The 21,629-nt window shown below is 25.2% G+C and overlaps 1 protein-coding gene across 1 annotated transcript in view; it reads left to right on the top strand.

Annotated features, from left to right (window-relative positions):
- Nachralpha4 (nicotinic acetylcholine receptor alpha4) overlaps nt 1-21,629 on the top strand; it is a 46,716-nt gene that overhangs the window by 15,220 nt on the left and 9,867 nt on the right. The window contains exons 4-8 of the mRNA XM_074237914.1: nt 1,458-1,567; nt 5,147-5,327; nt 15,542-15,657; nt 15,833-16,001; nt 20,565-20,701. Of these exons, the coding sequence (XP_074094015.1) occupies nt 1,458-1,567; nt 5,147-5,327; nt 15,542-15,657; nt 15,833-16,001; nt 20,565-20,701 (713 nt within the window). The remainder of the gene's footprint in view (nt 1-1,457; nt 1,568-5,146; nt 5,328-15,541; nt 15,658-15,832; nt 16,002-20,564; nt 20,702-21,629) is intronic.

The following is a 21,629-nucleotide window of genomic DNA, read 5'->3' on the forward strand; positions in this document are numbered from 1 at the left end:
AACAATTATTTAAATAATATAAAAAGTAAGCTAATTCAAAAAAATAGAATGTTTTCTTTTCTTAAATATACGATAGTACTAAAAATTCGACAGTTAAATAAAAGGATTTGTGAATCAAAAAAAAAATTAGAATACAAAAAATTATAGAGTTTTGTCAAAAATGAGAAAATATTATAAATTAAAATTTACAGTTAAATAACTTCAAAACGCGTCGGTTTATCAAAAAATGATAAGATAGCTTTTTTATAGAGCGTTCAATTTTATATAAGTGAATAATTTGGTCTAACTTTTTTGATGAACCATTAAAGAGTTATAAAATTCTAAACTCTAATCATACGGGAAATTGAAATTTACAAAGCGGAATATCTTAATCTTAATATTAAGGGCTGTGGCTTTCACAAAATTTTTTTTCCATCATTTCCAACAATATTTTCGATACATTTAAAAAAAAAAAAAATTGTCGATTTTTTTGAAACAGTCTAATAAAAAGGAAAATTAATTCATTGGAGTTCTTAAAAAAGATGTGTGATTATTTAAGTAGAATAAAGGAAAAAAAATAAAGGTAATAAAAGTAATAAATGCTGAGTGAATATTTACGTGCTGGGGAATAGTTAGGAATAGCAGGGATATTGTTGGTATCTGACAAGTCTTGAGATTTTCAGTGAATGTCTGTGTCGGTGATGAAGGCTTAACAGCTATAACTGTTGGCTGTTGGCTTAATATCTAGATAGTAGTGTAATCATTACTTGTAACTTGCACGTACATAGAGAATACCCCTAGAGCTTCCTCTTTCTAATGCAAGAGAATATCTGAGAAAACTAGGGCTTTTCCTCCTCTACTGATATGTTACTCACCGCGGTCACGTTATATATGTCTAGACATACCGATTAAAGTGAAGATAACGGCAGAAGCAATGCCAGGAGTTAAAGCAAAAAAGTTAAAAGCAGGAAGAAAAATAGTCTAATATAAAAATATAAAAATATAAAAATTTTTTATTAATAATTAAATTTGGGGATAATTTAAAAATTAAATCTACAATTTTTTTTTTTTATATAATCTCAGACCGTTTAAAAAAATTGATAGAGTATAAGTTTAAGGACTCGACAGTTGGTCGAATCCATTCAAATATTTAAACATATGTGAAAGGTTATATTGTTACCGGTTCAATGAATTTTTTATATCGATTTGACTGAAAACTTTGCTAATAAAATCTATATTTTTTTTCTTACACTTTAAAAAAGTTTTTTAAATAATATATTTAAGGTACCGGCACTTAATTTATTGGTTATTCTCATAATTTTATTTTTAAAATCAACTTCACCTTGAAAAACTGAATGAAAATTCATTTCATGACTTTGAATATTTATTAGAATATTTTAAATATCATTTCTATGACTTAGGTCTTATTACCCGCAGATACCTCATACATTTTATTTATTTTTATTGGTTGTTTCAAGTCATGGTACGACTACAAACTGCGATGGGAGCCGAAGGAGTACGGAGGTGTGCATATGTTACACGTCCCTTCTGATCATATTTGGCGGCCTGATATAGTGCTTTACAATAAGTAAGTTTTATTAATTTTTTTTTATTTTTATTATGATATCACATCTAGTCAATCGTTTGAGTTGACTTTTTTGTAATATCGTACAAATTAATACAATTTAGTGGCATAGCATGTAGCCGATAAAGGAACGCTTTTAACAACTTAACACTCGTTTCATTTTTATTTTTTTTTCTTCAAATCATTAAAACGAGTGTCCAGTTGTTGACAAAAGGACAAAAAAAAATCTATTTTTTTTGTGATAAATTTTAAAAAAATTCAACGGAAACTTTTTTTTGACAAATATATTAATTAAAAAAGTTACGAAAAAATATAAAACAAATATTTTGCTTATATTTATTTATAAACATCCTTTTATAAATAAAAATTTATTTATTGACGGAATATTCCCTTGATAAATTGCCGTCATATTTGCGTAACTTTTTTATATTTATTACTTTCGGTTTTAGAAAAAAAATAATATTTAATATTTTTGCTTACGCCCCGAGGCTATGAAATCATTTATAAATCTTGAGACTTATTGTTGATACTTTTTTAAATTGATAATTATTGCTTTAAATAATATTAATTCTCTGCAACGCGATTTTTTTTAATACAATTATAAATTATAAATTTTATAGCAATTAAAAATTTAATTATAACATAAAAAAAAGTATTAACAAAAATATCTCAAGTTTAAAATCTGTGAATTTATTGATTCATTTATTTTCAATAAAAATTAATTATAATTTCATAAACATTCTATCAAAAAAATCATTAACCATAAGATCATGTAGAGAAAATAGAGATAGATTATTCATATCGCATGATATACTGGCGCTGCGGCGAGTATTTTATGCCGATTTACAAAAAAAAAAAAAAAAAAAAAAGTGAATTAAACAAAATAATGAAATAATATTTCAAAGAAGATAATTAAGGTGAAAAAATAAAGAAGAAATATCAATATTTATAAAATTAATGACTACGCCTCGTTTGAAGTTAAATAAAATATAAAAATAAATTTGGAACTTATAAAACATTCGAAACTTTAACAGCAACATTTAGTGAACGAAATTTTTTATTTATTAAATTTTATTGACTAGTATTTTTTTTTTTTATTTTTTTTTTTTATGCACCTAATGGAAATTTTTTTCCGAATTTTTTTCACTCGCACGTGCGGACGTACATTGGTTTTGATTCATAGCATAAATGACACATTCACACATCGCTAGAATGATCAAGTAAACGAATATATATATACAAAGAGAGAGAGTTAACGATGGGATGTGATGAGAGAATAGTGCGATAAATGGCGGTCATGTTGCTGTTTATTCACGCATACTTTCGATTCATCCCGTTTGTAAATAATACGCCCACTTATGACGCTATTGTATATTGTCAATCGCAACCAATATTCCATCCAATCCAATTACATTACATATATTATGTTTACTGTATTCTAACTGATTGGTAATTTTTTTTTTTTGACATTTTTTCCGCTGTGATAAAATAGATTTTGTTAAAAGAATTATTTTACTTTTTCGTTTGTTTGTCCAGAGAGCTGTGAATTTTTTGCTTTGAATTTTGTATAGCTTCTCAGCTTTCTTTTTATAGTTTTTTTGTATAACAGTAACCTGTCAAGTCACTTACTTTATTTTTTTCCTCTCGCTTGTCTTTACTCTGTTTTTCAGAAGTTTCATTAATTTTTTTTTTTATTTATTTTTGACTCAATCTTACTTTCTTAACTCATTATGTTTGTCGTTTTAGAATGCTATAAAAATGAAATTTATCATCTCTTTTGACAAGTCTTAGTATAGAAAAAATTATTATTATTATTATTACTTTTACGTTGACTTTTTTCAAGATATAAGCTCATCCCGATGTTACACTCATCAAGAGCTTTCATTTGAGTACCCACATGCATTTTCATATATTTTTCATATATATATATATATAAAATATATAAATATATGAAAAATTCATGTGGGTACTCAAATGAAAGGTCTTGATGAGTGTAACATCGGGATGAGCTTGTAATATAGATTATTATTTATTATTGTTATTATTATTATTCTATTTAATTTATTTCAAATATTTAGAAGCTAACAAGTCAATAATTTCGCGAGGAATTCAGATAAAATAATTGTAATTGCTTGAGAAGTCAATGTTAATGAAGCAAATAGTTGAATTTCTGAAATAGTAATTTCTGTATTGCATTGAGTAGTGACCATTGGATGACATTCTAGGTTGCATTGTTATTCACAATACAATATTAGCTTCAATCTAATCTAAGATATTTCAAACATGACAACACTTCTCTTGGACACGCATACTGACAGTGACATTAATACCAGAAGGAGTAAAGAGATAAATAGTTATTCAATTATCTCTCTCTTACTCTCCCTTTTATCATTCTCAGTAGAATAGTTTAAATCCATTGGATAGTCAGTAGTATAGCTTAGATATGGTCTTTCGGAGATTTTGTATTCCCTACTCTGTATTCTGGATCCCGTTCGACCGATTGATAGACGCTACGTGCCAGTGTGACAGGAACATCTGATAATTCTTCGTTTAATTTTCCAAGAGCTGCAGTTGATTTAAATTAAAACTTTAATATTATTAAATTTACCGTATTAATTTACATCAAAAACTTTTCATTTACTTAAATTACTCAACATGGAAAAAAGAAGAAAAATTAATATTTAGAGTAATTATTACACTTGAGACTGTAATAATTGAGACTATATTTTGTAATAATGCAATTATAATTGAAAATACCTAATTTTAAAACTTTAAATATATTTTTAGTTCCATGAAAGTTTAAACTAGAAGTTATTTATTATTTTTCAAGTTATTTATTGAGAAATTTATATTTAATAACTTTTCTTTTTTCCGTTCAAATTGACTAAAAATCCATTTATTATACATTTGTTATTTTTATCTGTAATTAATATTCATTCACTAAATTTAAAATTGATCGTTAACGTTTGGAACTATTATTTTGTGGTTTAATATTTATTAAATACAACGATATGCGGAAAAGCATTATATCACTCTATCATACTCTACAAAACAAAAAGCTTTATACCAACTATGTACATTGTTTCGCGAGGCGTAGTCAATAACAAACGTTATAGTTAGTACTAAAAAGCGGTAGATAAGCCAAGTCGTTATTAGTTTCATCGTTATTCCTGTGTTTTATCCTTGTTATTAATAATATTGTTGTTTTTGCTGTTATTGGTGTTATTCATGTTGTTAATGTTATTGTTATTATTATTTTTATTTTTTTTTACTATATCATCATTATCAAAGACAAAATACGTTAGTAAAAAATAAATAAAAAAATAATCGGCTTCTTAATCTCGCTCCATTAAAACTCTCTCTTTTTCCTTTTTCTTGATAGTTTGTGTCATTTAAATTTTGATATATTAAATCTACAGTAATAAATTCAAGTATAATTAAATAAAAATAAATGAAACGATATTAGAAAAATATATTTGAACAAAAAAAGAAAAAAAATCGTGAGCTTTTGATATTGAATCGTAAGTACAAAGTAAGCTCGACCGCCGCAGCGCCCAGAACCACTAATGTGCTCGCTCGCAGCGCGGACGGAAACTTCGAGGTGACCTTGGCCACCAAGGCCACAATCTACCACCAGGGATTGGTCGAATGGAAGCCACCGGCAATATATAAATCCTCCTGTGAAATAGACGTCGAGTACTTCCCCTTCGATGAGCAGACCTGCGTTCTCAAGTTTGGTTCGTGGACCTATGATGGCTTCAAGGTAAATTTGCATGGTAGCCAATAAGTTATATAAATTACCTATATTATTTTTATTCCCATATTTTTTTTTCAAAAGCGCGCATTTGTGCTTTTGAAATTCCTATGAGTGAATTTTTTTTTTAATTTTTTTAAAGAACCTCAGCGTGAGGACGATCAGGTTGTTGTCATTTTTTTTTTTTTTTTCGTTCTTGCAATAATAAATTATGAAAAAAAAATTAAAAATTTATCCGTGCGTGGTAACGTTTACCAACAGCCTGGTCGTAAAAAGATATTTCAGGACGAATGGAGATCATCGGGGTTGTGTTGTTCGGTGATTGCAGCGCTGATGGAAACTATGAAGTGACACTGATGACCAAGGCGACAGTATACTATTCCGGACTGGTTGTATGGCAACCTCCAGCTGTTTATAAATCCTCCTGCTCCATCGATGTTGAGTTCTTTCCGTACGACGTACAGACCTGTGTTTTGAAGTTAGGCTCCTGGACGTATGACGGTTTTAAGGTGCCGATAATAAATTATTGTCGCAGACGATTAAATAAAAAAAATAGAGAGCAATAATTCAACAATCATTTTTTTATCGACACGATTGCTAATTTGTTGACTAAGTTTTCATTTTTGTTTTTACGTGACATGTGGTTTTATTATTATTATTATTATTTTTTTTTTTTATTGAAATGAGTTTGTTTAGGAATGCAAAAGTGATCGCCATCGTTTGTTATTTAAATAAATAATATCAAACAAAAAAATCTCGGATTGCGCTGTTGGACGTGACGTTTTTTTTTTTTTTTTTGAGTACAGTATTTCAATAGTTGATTTTTTTTATAGACTTTTTCCAAAAATTTTTAGCAGTATTTTCAGAGTGTATGAAATAATTACTGAATTAATAAATGGTTATTGGATTTATTAAAATGCGTGGGAAAGGTATAAAATCATACGAGGACATGCATACCGATAAAACAATAAATAAAATAAATCAAATGTATATATTTATGTATAACAACGCAAAATGACGTTATATGATTTGATATCTCGATTGAAGGAAAATCAATTGAAATAGAAGGATCACATTTGAACAGTGATTAAATGCCACTAAATTTATTAGAGTCCCCACGACTGATTGACTGATCGAATGATCGACTGATTAACTCTATATTGATTATTGACTATCGAATTCTACGTTCTCTAGACTCTTGCCCTCTCTATGGTCATGTTATGATATTTAAGTGGGTTTAATAAGCAATACCAAATTAATATAATTAATTACATTCAATTACATAATTATCATTAGAGTAATGACATTTTGACGATACCAAACACTTTTCAATGAAATGCCCAAACACATCCCCTGTTAAAAGCGGAACTCAAAATTCCAATTTTAAAAGGTTTTTCATGGAAGTTACATTTTGGAACACTATATATATATATATATATATATATATATATATATATATATATATATATATATATATATATTATATATATAGCTACAACTTGTATTGAGGACTAGAAACCATTAATTAAGTTTTCCTTTCCATCAGGGAATTATCAAACTGCCGAGTTTATTAAGATAGTAAGATCGTAACCGCCACCTGATATTAACTGTTTTAATGAAAATAATAATAATAATAATAATAAAAATAATAAAGATATCAGGTGTCAAATAATTAAATGCCTCTACTATTTTATTCTTCTATTATATTACGTGTCACTTTTCATTGTTATTGTTCCTTTTATAGTATTTATAATATTATTATACTAACAGAGAATTTACTAACTGTGGAACAGGCGCACTATTTGCATTTGCATTTTACCAATTCCCAGAGGCTCGTGACTGGTCTGCCGCGTTTTACTTCCTCTATTCTCTTTACTGTATTTTTTTTTATTTAATATTTTTTTCTCACTTTTCAATTTTATTTATTTTTTTTTTTTAAACTTTTGTCTTTTATATCTTATGTATCCACTCAGTATGCACTGAATACTAAATTTTAGGATTCTGCAACACGTACCAAAAATTTTTATCTTTACATAAAACTTTAACGCAACATATATTCTTTAAAATATACCTTTTAGTTTATTTTAGGTGCATAATATATGTATCATATATTATGATTATATCATAAGAAGATTTGTAAAATTTTAAATATGTAAGGAAAAACTGTATCCGCTAGTAAAGATTAGTGTATTATATATTCATATAAAATAAATATAGTAGAGTATATATATATATATATACATATATATATATATATATATATATATATATATATATATATATATATGTATATATATTGTAGAGAAAGGAGAGACGATATCTAATGGAATATTGCGGTTGTGAATAGGTATTGGATGTCTGCTTCGTCCTGTTTCGCAATATGCATGCCAATGTCACTTGCCAGTTGATAAAATAAAGGGTATATAAGGGCTTGACTAAAAAACATTTCATTACAAATTTTTTTTCTTTTTATCAGCTTAAATCCAATAATAAAAATATTTCTTTGGAATCTAATTACATATGGGTCATTCCATGACAAATCACCTGATTTTATAAATCATATTTTTTTATCTGGTTGAATTTTTTATATGTTTTTCTACAAGTTTCTTTCTTTTTCACCGTTTTTTCTTACACTTTAACTCAAATTTTGACTTTTTTTAAAGACCGATATTTTTAATTTTCCTAAAGAAAATATATGTTTCACTATACGGTAAAATAAATTTTTTAAGCCCTTTATTAAAATGGGATTCAAATATCTTCGATTTTTTAAGCAACTTTTTCGGATTTTTTAATCAAAAATTTGAGTTTTTTAAAGATTTTTTAATTTTTCATCAAAATTTCAATGTAAATATGAACAAATAATATTTTTATAATATTTCAATCATATAAATTGAAAACCTTTATTGATATGTTTCGACAAAAATTTGTTCATTTTTTATTTTATAGTTTAAGGACTCAAAATTAGGGATTAAGTGTCTTTTTATTTGTAAAAACACATAAAAAGATTCAACCAGATTAAAAAATATGATTATTAAAATCAGTTGGCATGAAATGACCCATATATATAGAACATACTGTTATTTTTCTCAGTTACGGTTCGATCGATTTTATTAAAATTTAATCGTGAATAAATGAAATTTATGTTACATAAATTGTTTTTATTATAAAAATAAAATTTTCCAGATAAAGTATGTGTATATAGGTAACTGCAGAGCCAATCGAATAAAAGTTATCTATATAGACAGTATTGCCAGATGGTAGACACCACGGTTGAAGTTTAAAATGTGGAAAATAATCCAATGACGCATCGATATCAGTATCACGATCCGATGTGCCAGTCAACTGGCTGTGTAATCAGAGCTTTAATTAACTTTTATTCAAACACACATAACAACAGTCAAAATAATTGTAAACTCATAAAAAACTATTTATTTATTTATCATTAATTTTTTTAAATGTTTCTCTCATTTAAAAAAAATCTCCATTGATTTCAATAACTCTGAAAAATTTAATATTATTATAAATTAAATTTCAAGCGTCTTAACTTTACTATCAACGACACTAAAATTTTTTAAGACCACACATGCGCATTAAACTAAGTGGCTTGCGCATGTGTTGATCAATTATGCATGTCCGCTACTGAGTAATCAATATATATATCGATACCCATATTCTAAGATGTAACCCATATTTAAAAAATTTCACAGCCGATAATAAAAATGATTTTTAAAATTAAAAATAATTTTTAATGTTTTAATTTTTAAAATGAATTTTTTAATTGCGGAAAAATAAAATATTAATAAAAAAACAAAATTTACTTAAAATAACAATAGTAAAAAGTAAAATGATAAAATTAGCAGTGAGACTGTTGAGATAAATTTTGAATGAGGTCTTTTACCCCATCTAAATACAATTTACATCAATATCAATTCTATTGGACTTTAAAACTTCATTAATTATTTTTTTAATAAAATGAATAAAATATGAATCATAAAATTAAATGTAAATTTAATCGACCGACTGAGTGACTGAGAAATTAAATAAACGATAAAAAAAAAAAAATTATCTTATTATTATGATCGTCATTTTGCGAGAGAAGGTAACTTTAAAGTTTAAACTTTGAAATCAGTACTAATAAATTAACAGAGCTGAATAATAAAATAAATTAAATCAGATTATTTTGGCAACAACTCTTAGAGAATACTTAACAATCCAAAGTGTAGTTTACCAACTGAGAGAAAACTTTTTGTTCATAGTTAGCATAGTCGTTTACGAAATTTACAACAAAAACAACAACAACAACAATAACAAAAACAACGAAAACAAATTATTGAATTTATTTTTTTTTTCCAATTACGATATTGTCAAATTTTAATTATAAAGTATAAAATATAATTAGTTATTAAAAAATAGAGCATAAAATATATTATCGTGTATCGTATACATTTTATACCTTTTCCATGGATATTCAAATATATAAATATATATATTTTCATTTATTTATATTCTCATAGACACTGTCAATTGATACATTATTAATATAAGTATCATAAACATTTAACGATAAATATTAAAAAAAAAAAAAAATAATAAAAAAAAAATAGAAACTGAAATTGAAATTATTTATACGATGGATGTATTATTGATTATTATTATTGTTGATGACTGTTTACTGTTTCTAATAATTATTTTCGTTAGTGATCGTTATGCGAGATAGTGAAATTCGAAGAACTAGATAATATTGTGTGACGCATATTAGAAAAAGCATTATATAAAAGTTGCTCGCAAAGCTTTGTGTTTATAAAGAGGCTGAATTATTCTATTTTAACGATATACATAAATTATTTTTACTTTTATTATTATTATTTGATCGGACAATGTTTTCGGAAAAAAATGTATAATAATAAAAATGGGAAAACGGCAATTTGATATTTGAACAACTTGGGTCAAACGAAAATAGACAGCCTGAATATAAAAAGTCTTAAAGTCGATTTAAAAGTTTTGTTGAGCGAATAAATTCCGTTTTATCGAGTTTACCGTATATGAATATAACTTAATTATTATTATTATTATTATTATTATTATTATTATTATTATTATTATTATTATTATTTTTTTTTTTTTTTTAAGTATGTATGTGCATGTCTACATTTTTATATGTATATGTATATGCCTTGTTTATGTCATTTAATAACGAATGATATACATCAAACAAATCAGTATTATTATTAATTTCATTTAATAATAATTCAATAATTATTATTGAATATTTTATTAAGTTTGCACGAATAAATTTATCCGGTAAGTTAATAATAAAAAACGAAAATACATTTTTATTGATAGGTATCAGGTCTGACATAATATTTTGTTAAACTACTTAAATAGTTGTATTTATATCAATAATACTGTTTGAATAAAATAAAATAATTAGCCGGGTTGTTATTTTATAAATACGGAATAATATTAATCAATCGAGTAACTAAGGCTTGAATTAAATTCAGTAGAAACCTTAAAGTTACAAGTTTACCCAATTTAACTTCATGCTATTCAAATTTTTCCAATAATTAAAATCAGTAATTTGATATATTTAATATAATATATATGGGTTGATGGTAAAAAATTTTAAATAAAGCCTTTCAAAGAATAGTTTTAAAATTCAAAGACAAACTTTATCTTTTAATTTCCTAATTAATTTACGGTAATTTTTTGCAAGTGAGATCAACCCCATTTTGGGCCATAACTAGGTGAAAAATTAACATGTTCAATTTTTTTTTATTCTGCTTGTATTTACACGGAAAGAATAAGATGACACTGGATATCATCCTGGATTATGCTCAGTGATATCTGTGGTGAAAAAAATTTTCTGATAGTAGGTAGTATAATCCAGATTATATTGGGTGATTTCTGGATTATACCCAGTGATATCTGGAATTATATCCAGTGTCATCTTGCTCTTTCCGTGTACGGCGGCGCATTTATGATAAAAAATGTCGTGAAAGGAAAAAATAAAAATTTTGATAGCTTTTTTGCCTTTAAAAGTTGGAAAAAATTTTGGCTCTCATTTTTTTGGATAAAATTTTTATATTTTATTTTTTTCACTGAAAAAAAAATTAACTTGAATCAAGACAAAAATTTTTGAATCAAGAAAAATTTAATTAAACCAAGAAAATTCTCTTAGTTTAAAAAATTTTTCTACTCAAATCAAGAAGATAAAGTTCTTTAAAATTATTTATTTAATTTAAGTAAATTTTTTTTTCTGTGTACTTAAATCAATAAAATGAAGTTCTTAAAAATTATTTACTTAACTAAAGTAAATTTTTTTTCTAGTAACACAATAAAATTAGTATAAAAATGACTGAATAAGCTTTTAATCTTGATAATCAATCATTTTACGTGATGTCAGAATTCCATTAGTTAACAACAGAAAGTCCTATTATCGGAGAATACTCTACTGAAGATAATTACATCGTAACAGAGGATGAAACATACAGACAGGAGGCATTAATAGCATAACGTAAACTCGCACAAAGTCTTAAGCAGCAGCATCATCATATTATATATTCTCCTACACCCTATACTACTACCGCCACTCTACTATACCTAGTAGTTAGTAGTTTTACTTTTACTTACATTAATCGAATTCTTTGCCCAGTCGACGTGTACCCTCATTTAAGTTTTCACTTTTTTAATACTCATAAGCTTTTTGTTCACTTAAACTATTCATAAGCTTATAAAAGTACTAATGTATAAAGTTGTCGCTTTTTTTTAATTCTATGCTGCAGGAATTAAAAAAATTTATGAAAATAAAAACTTTTTTAATTTAAATCCTACCGTCTGACTAAAATTCGTATACTTGTTTAGATTCTCTATTTTATTTCAATTATTATTATTCCATTTAATTTATTTTAAATATTTTGAATTGTTAAAAAATTATTTATTATTAAAACTGAAGGTTATTATTTTAATGTAAAGATACATGAAGTATCAGGATATAAAATTAAAAAAAAAGTAGGTCATGTCGACAGTCGTCATTCGAATATGTATATAAATTATATTCTGATATTGGTTCGTTTTATTTTTTCCATAAACTTTATTAATTCATTTTTCTTGTAAAAATTAAAAAAAAATTTTACTTATTTTTTAATCTTGATCCAAAAATCTATATTTAAAATTTTTTTTCAATCATTCACTACTTGTGATATGAAAATTTATTAAATTCATCGTTTATTATTATTATAAATTTTAAAAAACACTTTATTTGTCACATAAAGAGTAAAAAAAAAAAAGTTTTAGAGTAAGAAAAAAAAAATTTGAGTGACGGTTACAGTAACTTTGCTATTTCATTTCACCACAAAAATAAAAAAAGTGAGTGTACTTGTGTGAAAGCTTGAGATGTCGAGCTTTCATTCTCTTTGTTATTTTTGTTTTTTTTTTTTTATTCTTTACTCCTGCATTGAGTAAAAATTTATTTAAAATGTTGGTTTGACATATTGATATAAAGTCCAAAGACACTTTTATACCGTATAAAAACTAAAATATCTAAAAATTTTTAGTTATTATAAAAAATAATATTATTAAATTTAATAATGGCTCTAAAAATAAAAAAAGAGTAAAAGTGTATCTTATTTTTTATTGAAAAAAATATTTCAATTTATATTTTATCGACGACAATAAATAATAAACGACGAATTGAATATAAAAGAAAAGCACTTATCGGTTCCAGTTACTCGGAATAGCTCAACGGTAAATCGACTAAATTTAAAATTTTATCAATATTTATTCAACTCTTTAAAGCTTTTGTCTAAATAAATGAAAATATAAACCAATTAATTTTTTTTTCTTGAATATATTACATAGTTTTATTATCTAAAATCAATCCAGTCTCTTCATCCAAAGTCTCTAAAAGTTTTAATAAATAAAAACTTAAAAGAAATAACTAATAATTATTGATTAAATTTTACTGGCATAGAAGCATGTCTATATTTTAATATTAATTATCATAAAATAATATTATGAAAGAGAATTAAATTTTTACAATGAAAAGAACAATAAATAAAAATTTTTATTATTAAATATTATCTTCTATCTAGTGCTTTCAGTCACGATTATTATTATTCGAGACTTGACTATTAGAATAAGTAAGACGCTTCTGTGGATTTATATTTCATTCTGAATTACAAACGCGTTCGTGATTTAATTCTTCTCTCTCATTTCTCTTATCTATTGTCGAGCTAAATCCTTTGGTGCTTCTTCCTGCTAGCGACATCCAATTTTTGCATCCATCAATGATTCCAGGATCAATACTCTAACATTTATGGATTTATGTCCTTAAAATTTTATTTTTTTACAATATAAGTGATTTATCATCACTAAAAAAAAAAAAAAAAAAAAAAAAATAATAATAATAATAATAATAATAATAATAATAATAAATAATAAATAATATTTCAATGAATTTGTAAAATTACAAAAACTTTAAGAGTTTATTACTTTGAATTTAAAACAATTAAAATAAAATCGAATCATTAAAATTTAATTTGCTAATTTAACACAATATTGTCTCTATTTATTTATTTAATAAAAATAAATTTATTATCTGATATTAAATAATTAAATTTCAATAAATTTGCATCGAAAAAAAATGAACAAGATTTAAGTGTAAAATTTTTCAAATAAGAAAAATTTCTCAATTCAAGAATTTTTTTTCTTAAATCAAACTAATTTTTTTTTTTAGTGTATTATATAAATTTTTAACAGATAAAGGCGGTCATAAGATTTGTTCGTGGTTTTTAAAAATAATGACAAGAAAAATATATAAAATTAAATACATAATATATAATATATAGAGTAGGCGTAAACTGACAAGACGAGACTACGAGAAATATAGACTGCATTTTCCTGCTGTCACGTTTAACGGCATTGAACGGGAACTTTGAAACATGACACGAGTAAAAGGGTCGCTGCTCTGAGATGAATATCGTAAAAATAAAAAAAAAAAAAAACAAATTTATTTCTTCAATCGAGATTTAAATATAAATTAATATTATATTAATATTAACAAGACATGCATGTCGTTGTTGATTTTCGGTAGAATACCTGACTATACTTATCCTGATTATAAATTATTTTAATAAGACTTGACTTCATACCCAAAGACTTGAAAAAATAGATTAATAGATACTTGGTGCGATAATTTAGTTTCTGATATTTTTATTTATCAGAAACCATCCCCAGTATTTCGAATCTGAGCGCCGAATAAATAAAATAGCCTCTTTATATTTAAAAAGTTATGTTTAGGTATTATATAGACGCCGCTAAAAGAAAAATTATTGTTATTACTGTTAATATTTTTTAGCGCGATGCTTTTCTACCGTTTGACAACCGTTGCCTGGACAAGCTGTTTGATGGACATCTGTGTCGTTGAGCCTGTTTATGTTTTTCGATTATTATACTATTAAATCGACTGTTTTAATTGATATTTAAATATGTTGATAATTATTTATATGCGTAGAAATAACGCTAGAGCATCGTATAGTGGTTTATTTTTTTTTATAAATATATGTATGTATATATCAAAATTCTGATCAGTGAAAAAAAATTTTTTGATTTAATTTAAAAAAAAAAAAAAATCAATTTTACAACGGCTATCTCCCTAAATGTCAAAGAATTATTTCATAAAAAATTTCAAAACAATTCGCTAATTAAATCGATGTATACATACATTTGAATGCAAATGTATCAACCTTTATAAAATTATAAGATTAAACTTTACAAATTTATATTGTTTTAATTTAATTATATTTTTTCGCTCCGGAAAATTTTATTCTCAATTTGCATTTTATTGATAAATTTTATTTTATTTATTTAAGCATGACATATAATTATTTTTATATAATAATACATTTTTAATCTATAATTTTTTTACGATGAAAAATAATAATAAATATAAAGGTTGAAATATTTAAAAAATAAATTAAGTGTGTTATTAGTTAAGTGTTTTCAATAGCTGGCATTATGACATCGCACTCGCAACGAAGACGCAGATCTTCAGCATCATACGCATCAAGCTGTTATAATAATAATAATAAGAATAATAATAATAATATTAATAACAATAATGAAAATTAATTATAACAGTTGACTATTTTAATAAATATTATGTGTTTATTTATAATGAATAAAAAAAAAGTATTAATGTTAATAATTATCTATTTAAAATGTAGGTTGATTTAAGGCACATGGATGAGCAGATTGGGAGTAATATCGTCGACGTTGGCGTTGATTTATCCGAATTCTATATGTCTGTTGAATGGGACATTCTCGAAGTGCCAGCAGTGAGGTAACAAAAATATTATTTTTTTTTTTCCAAATAGTTTAACTGAGAAAGAATTTTAATTATTAAAAAAAAATGTAATATTGATAGACTGAAATTTAATTTAGAGAATTTAATAGTTTTATTATTTTTGTTGATTGAATAAAAAAAAAAACAAGATAAATTATTTTACTTGTTCCAGAAATGAAAAATTTTATACGTGCTGCGATGAACCGTACCTTGATATTACGTTTAATATAACACTAAGAAGAAAAACTTTGTTTTACACCGTCAACATAATTATACCATGCATGGGAATTTCATTTCTTACCGTACTTACATTCTATTTGCCGAGCGACAGTGGTGAGAAAGTAAGTAATAAATAATACTTAATTTATTTATGTTGATCCTTAATAATAAATAGTAGTTAAAAGTTTGAGAGTAAGTTAATTTTGTTGTACATATTAAGTAACTCACGTCTTTAGGACTCTATCAGGACTATTATCGTTACCCTTTATGAGCTCACATTCCTCAACTGTTGAGATAAATTCCACTCTATTCACTGGCTTTACAAATAAATTCGTCTCAACTCAACTTAATTTAATAATTTAACATACAACAAATTATAATAAATATTTATACTGTTTTAAACTATTAAAACTATTTTTAATATAATCAATATAACTTTGGATATTAAATATATTTTCAATTATACTTGCTGTAAGTTACTGTGCGGAAAGGGAATTATTGTAGTTATAGTCAGACACGGTCTACCGTCTTTCATCTTGTTATAGTTCTACTAAAACTTATTATTATGTTTGATAAATCTCGTTCTATTGTCAATTACAATATTTTAATCTTATAAAATCAAAATAATTTATTATTATTATATTATTATTATTATTATTATTATTATTATTATTATTATTATTATTATTATTATTATTATGATCATAATTTATTATGATATCGCGTTACAGATGCCATAAATGCATATAAATTTTTTCTTTTGCAATTCTGCACATCAAGTAAATGTAATCGATAATATTAAACTTGGAGATTATTAAAAATTTTGATTGATTAAAAATCTTTAATCATCGCTCTTTTTGATTAACATTTTTCAGTTGAAATAATAACCAACGCGCATTGTTAAGTATTTTTCTCTTCAATTATGCTTTTGTAATTTATGCACATTTTTCTTTTTCCATTTCATAATGTAAGCTATTCAGTACGACTATAATAATTTAAAAATACTCAGATGTACTATTCATGCAAGCCGCTCTTTTTTTTTTTTTTTTATTTTTTAGCTGTGAAACAACATGGTGGTGTACAACTGCCGAGTGTTTCCAGGCTTTACATTAATAAAGGGAGGTCGAGTGTCTCGGAGTTTTTCCAATGAACCACTGAACCCCTCCCGCACCCGAGTAAAACGTTTATTTTTACTTTTGTTCGTAATTATTATCTTTATAGTAAAATTAATCATTCAGTCAATTTGTAGAGCCATCGACAAGTTTATTAAAATTTTTAAATTATAGGTTGATTGTTGAAAATTTTATTTGAAAAAAAAAAAATAAAATAATTACCTTCTCCAATGTACCATCTATCTTTGGAGACGTGATTAAATCCAAAATAAAATTATTTGGAGAAAGTTTAACTTACGGAAGACATAAATCTTTGATTTAATTTTAGTGATGATTAATAATTATAATATTATTCATTATCTTAGAGTTATGGAGAGAAAAGTAGAAAAATTAAATTTATAGTCAAGATTTATTAGAGTTTTAAATACCAGCTAAGTCCTTCTAGGGTGTAATTGTAAAAATTACATTATTTCTGAGACATATGCTGTTACAGTTTCACTTGAAACCTTTTTTAGTTTATAATAGTAAAAGGTTTAGAACCTTTAAATTTTCGTTTCACATTTAATATTTTACACTGTAATTTTTCGTATAAATTCTTTAGATTCCGATAACTGAGCTTGAGAATTAAAGGTTCAGCTGTTATAATTCACAGTAAATTTATTTTTATCGATAATTAGTAGCTCACACTTTAAATTTTATTTTTCCAAGTAAAAATACATTTATTTCGATAAAACGAAAAAATTTATCACCGATAAATCGAAATTTTGAAAATTTCAATTGTTAATTATTAATTTCTCAAGAAATAACTTGAAAAATAATAAATAACTTCTAATTTAAACTTTCAGGCAACTAAAAATACATTCAAAGTTGTAAAATTAGGTATTTCTAACGGTAATTGCATTATTACAAAATATATTCTCAATTATTACAGTGTCAAGTATAATACTTACAGTTTCTTTTACGAAGGACCTCTTTTTACTCTCAAAACTAAATTTTCCGTGTAATAAAAATTGATCTTTCTTAATATTTTCACAAATAATAAGCGCAATAACATTTGTAGTTTATTATTAAAAGGGATCTAAAGATTTGGACCCCTGATACTTGAAATTAATATCCACAAGACTTGCCATCTGCAGGTACATACAATCTATATACAAAACTTGAGAATAAGAGTGAGAAAGAAAAATAATAATGGTTAAACGTGAAACCCAATGACATTTCTGTCTCATACATTTATTTTTTGTACTTATTTCTTATCTTCTATCTTTTATCTTAGCTTTGTTATTTCTCTCACAATAGTCCTTTCATTTCTCGGTTTTGTTTATCTTTCTCGGAGATCCTTGTACGTTATAATGTAATAAAGAAACCTCACGTACTGGGACCGTCAACTCTGAAAAGTGACAAACCTTAATCTGTGTTCTATTATTATTTTTATTTATTTATTTTAAGTAATTACGTTTTGGAATTCTATAAACTAAAGTTGAAAAAAAATAGAGGATCTGGTAATTAGTAATTAGTTGGGCGCTATTAAATTTATAGCATTAATAATCTACAGCTTGAGGCTATTAATGAGTGAATGTCGAAACAAGGAGAAGAATAAAAAGAGATAAATTGGTAAAAGGAGTAAAGAGGGATGAAAGTGGTAAAGGGAAAGTTGTTTAGACGACAGTTGCAAGCTCGTGTATGTCCATTTGACAATAAACTTCACCGTTTAATGGTCTCACGCTAAACTTTCTCGAGGGAGACAGGGAGACACCTAGGCGTGACTAATTGTCGTTAGAAACAGAGGAAATAACAATACATACTGTATAGACAGTACAACTGGTGGATATTACCGAGTCATCCTTTTCTATTCAGTAAACGTCAGATTATCGATTTTACATGAATCCTTCCATGCTTCTTGTTCTCACCAACCAACCAACCAACCAAACGAAACAAAGTAGAACAATAGTCTTACAAAAACTCTATAATATATATCTTTAATTTAATTTAATTACCTTGGGTTCTATTACATATGTGTAAAGTATACATGCTTTTTCGTTTATTTTCTCTTGTAGATAAATATAATATATTATACACGAAGAGAAAAGCATAGAGAACCCTTTGTAAATTTGCTAATAAAAATCTTAGAAATTGTGATAAAAATATCACAAACAATCACTCGTTCGATGCGGAATTAAATTCTGAAAACAATTATGTTTTTTTTTATGAAAATTTCAATTTGTTATTAACAAAAAACATTACCGAAATAAAAATCTCAGTGTTTTGTAAATAACTCAATAACTATCGGTGGTATCAAAAATTGGAACAAAAATCTTTAAAAGGAGGAAATTTCTGAAAAAAATATTTTAAGGATTTTTTTCCGATTTATCTAATATTAAAAAATTTTCGATTACCAAAGAGAGTTTTAATTCAACAAATCAAATAATAGTTTTAAAAAATTAAAAAACATGCTTTTTATAGAAAACCGAACTAAAAAATAGAAAATAAATTTTAATAAATATAAATTAACAATTGTGTAAAAAAGAAAAAAATTTATTTGATTTAAAAAAAAGCGTGAGGTGCTTTTTAAGACATTATCGAAATGATAATTATCCTTCTTATATCTGTCAATAAAATATTTATAACTATTTACACCACGCTTTTTTTACATACTGTTTTCACAAAAATGCCCATATTTTTCAAAAAAAAAATTTTTTCTCTCAGAGAATAATTTATTATTCTTTTGCTTATAAGTTTATTTATAAATTTAAAAAATAACTTATACTTTTTTTTTTTAACGAAAATATCAACTGTACAATATTATTGATTATTCCAAGTATTCGCAAGTAATTAAATAAATATTTTTCTTAAAAAGATTTAGTGGCAATAAATAAAATGTCTTTTATATATTTTAGGTACAACAGAGAATCTGTGGTTTTACTTTTTTTTATTTTTTTGACTAAGATTTAGTGTCCCACGAGCTATTTGTCTCATTTATCAGAATGAATAGATTTACCACCATGAGGAAAAATAAAAAGAACATTTACTTGCGTGATATTTATTTCATAGACTCTGTACTTTTAAAAAGTTTCTCAGTGGCTTGATGGCTGAGTAGTTTTTATTTCTTAATGTATAAATCTTTGTTATTTTTTATTTAACGTCTCGATTTCTCTTGTCAATTTACAGTTACTTGATTACATCCCTCGTCTCGTCTTACCCTTCTCCATTTCCATCTCCCATGAGCAATAAATTTAAATTTTGTTGAGAATCTTCGTGGCGACTTCAATCTCACCCCTTAAATAATAATTATAAAATCTTTTTCTTAAAAAAATATTGCGACAATATTTAATAATTTATTTTTAACAACTAAAAATAAATTTAATTTTTATTTTTTCAATTTATAATCTCACGTATTATTTTTTTTTTCTATTTTCAAGCTGAATAATAAATCGTCATTGTTATTTTTTTAATGTTTATTTTATTAAATAAAATATTTAACAATTATTCACAATTTAAAAATATTTTTTTAATTGACAAATAAGCTCAATATTTAAAATAAATCCATCAATAAAATTTATTTATTTGTTTCAGGTAACATTATCAATATCAATTCTCATCAGTCTTCACGTATTTTTTTTGCTAGTCGTTGAAATCATACCCCCGACATCTCTGGTAGTACCACTGCTTGGAAAGTACCTGATATTCGCAATGATACTCGTTTCAATCAGGTAAGTTTGATAAATTTTATCCAATTGTTAACTTTTATAATCAGTTATGTAAAATACCTTTCCTCTTTTTACCCTTTAACAATGGTACATATGAAAAGTATATTGGATTTGGATGCAAATTATATAAAATAAGAGACGTTACGGAGCATAGCTGTTGAGGTTGAGAGTAGAGAGCACATAGCAGAGGTCGTAGTTGCCAAGCGTTCGAGGAATAGAATCAGAATCAGAATCACAAGGAGTAGCTTTAAATCTGAATAGCATTGAGTTTAATTATTTCCGGCACTTGCAGAATAAGAGAAAGCTGCCATTACACTTTTACTATCTATTTTCCTTTAGTTCTATTTTATAATTATTATCTCTCTTGTGCTACTTTTTTTTTTTTTCGTCTCAAGAGATCTTGATTTGTTTTATTTTGTTGTTGTTAGTACAATTGTCAAAAGGATAATCTTTTGTCTTATTTTGATTTTTTTTGTATTGATAAATTTATTTACTTTTGACCTTGTATCTTGTGAAATATTGACATTTTTAACGATATAAGCTCATCCCGACATTACGTTCATAAAGACCTTTCATTTGAGTACCCACATGTATTTTTTATATATTTTTCATATATACATATATATAATATATATAAATATATGAAAAATTGATGTGGGTACTCAAATGAAAGGTCTTGATGAGTGTAACATCGGGATGAGCTTATACCTTTAAAAATGTCAGTAGTTGACAAGATACGAAGTCATTTCAATATTTAACAAAAGTCATTATTTAATAAAGCAAAATTTTATTTATTTATAGTTCACAATTTATAGTTATTATGTATTTATTTAATGAAAAAATTTTTTCGTACCTAAATTGTCTTCATTATTATCTGTATTATATTAATAATTTATTATTATTGCGTAAGTACGCTGAGATAAATTGACTG

Source organism: Cotesia typhae, unplaced genomic scaffold (genome assembly GCF_013202065.1).
Source record: "Cotesia typhae breed Kobodo isofemale line unplaced genomic scaffold, CoteBio_Ctyphae contig_22, whole genome shotgun sequence".
NCBI classification, from domain to species: domain Eukaryota; kingdom Metazoa; phylum Arthropoda; class Insecta; order Hymenoptera; family Braconidae; genus Cotesia; species Cotesia typhae.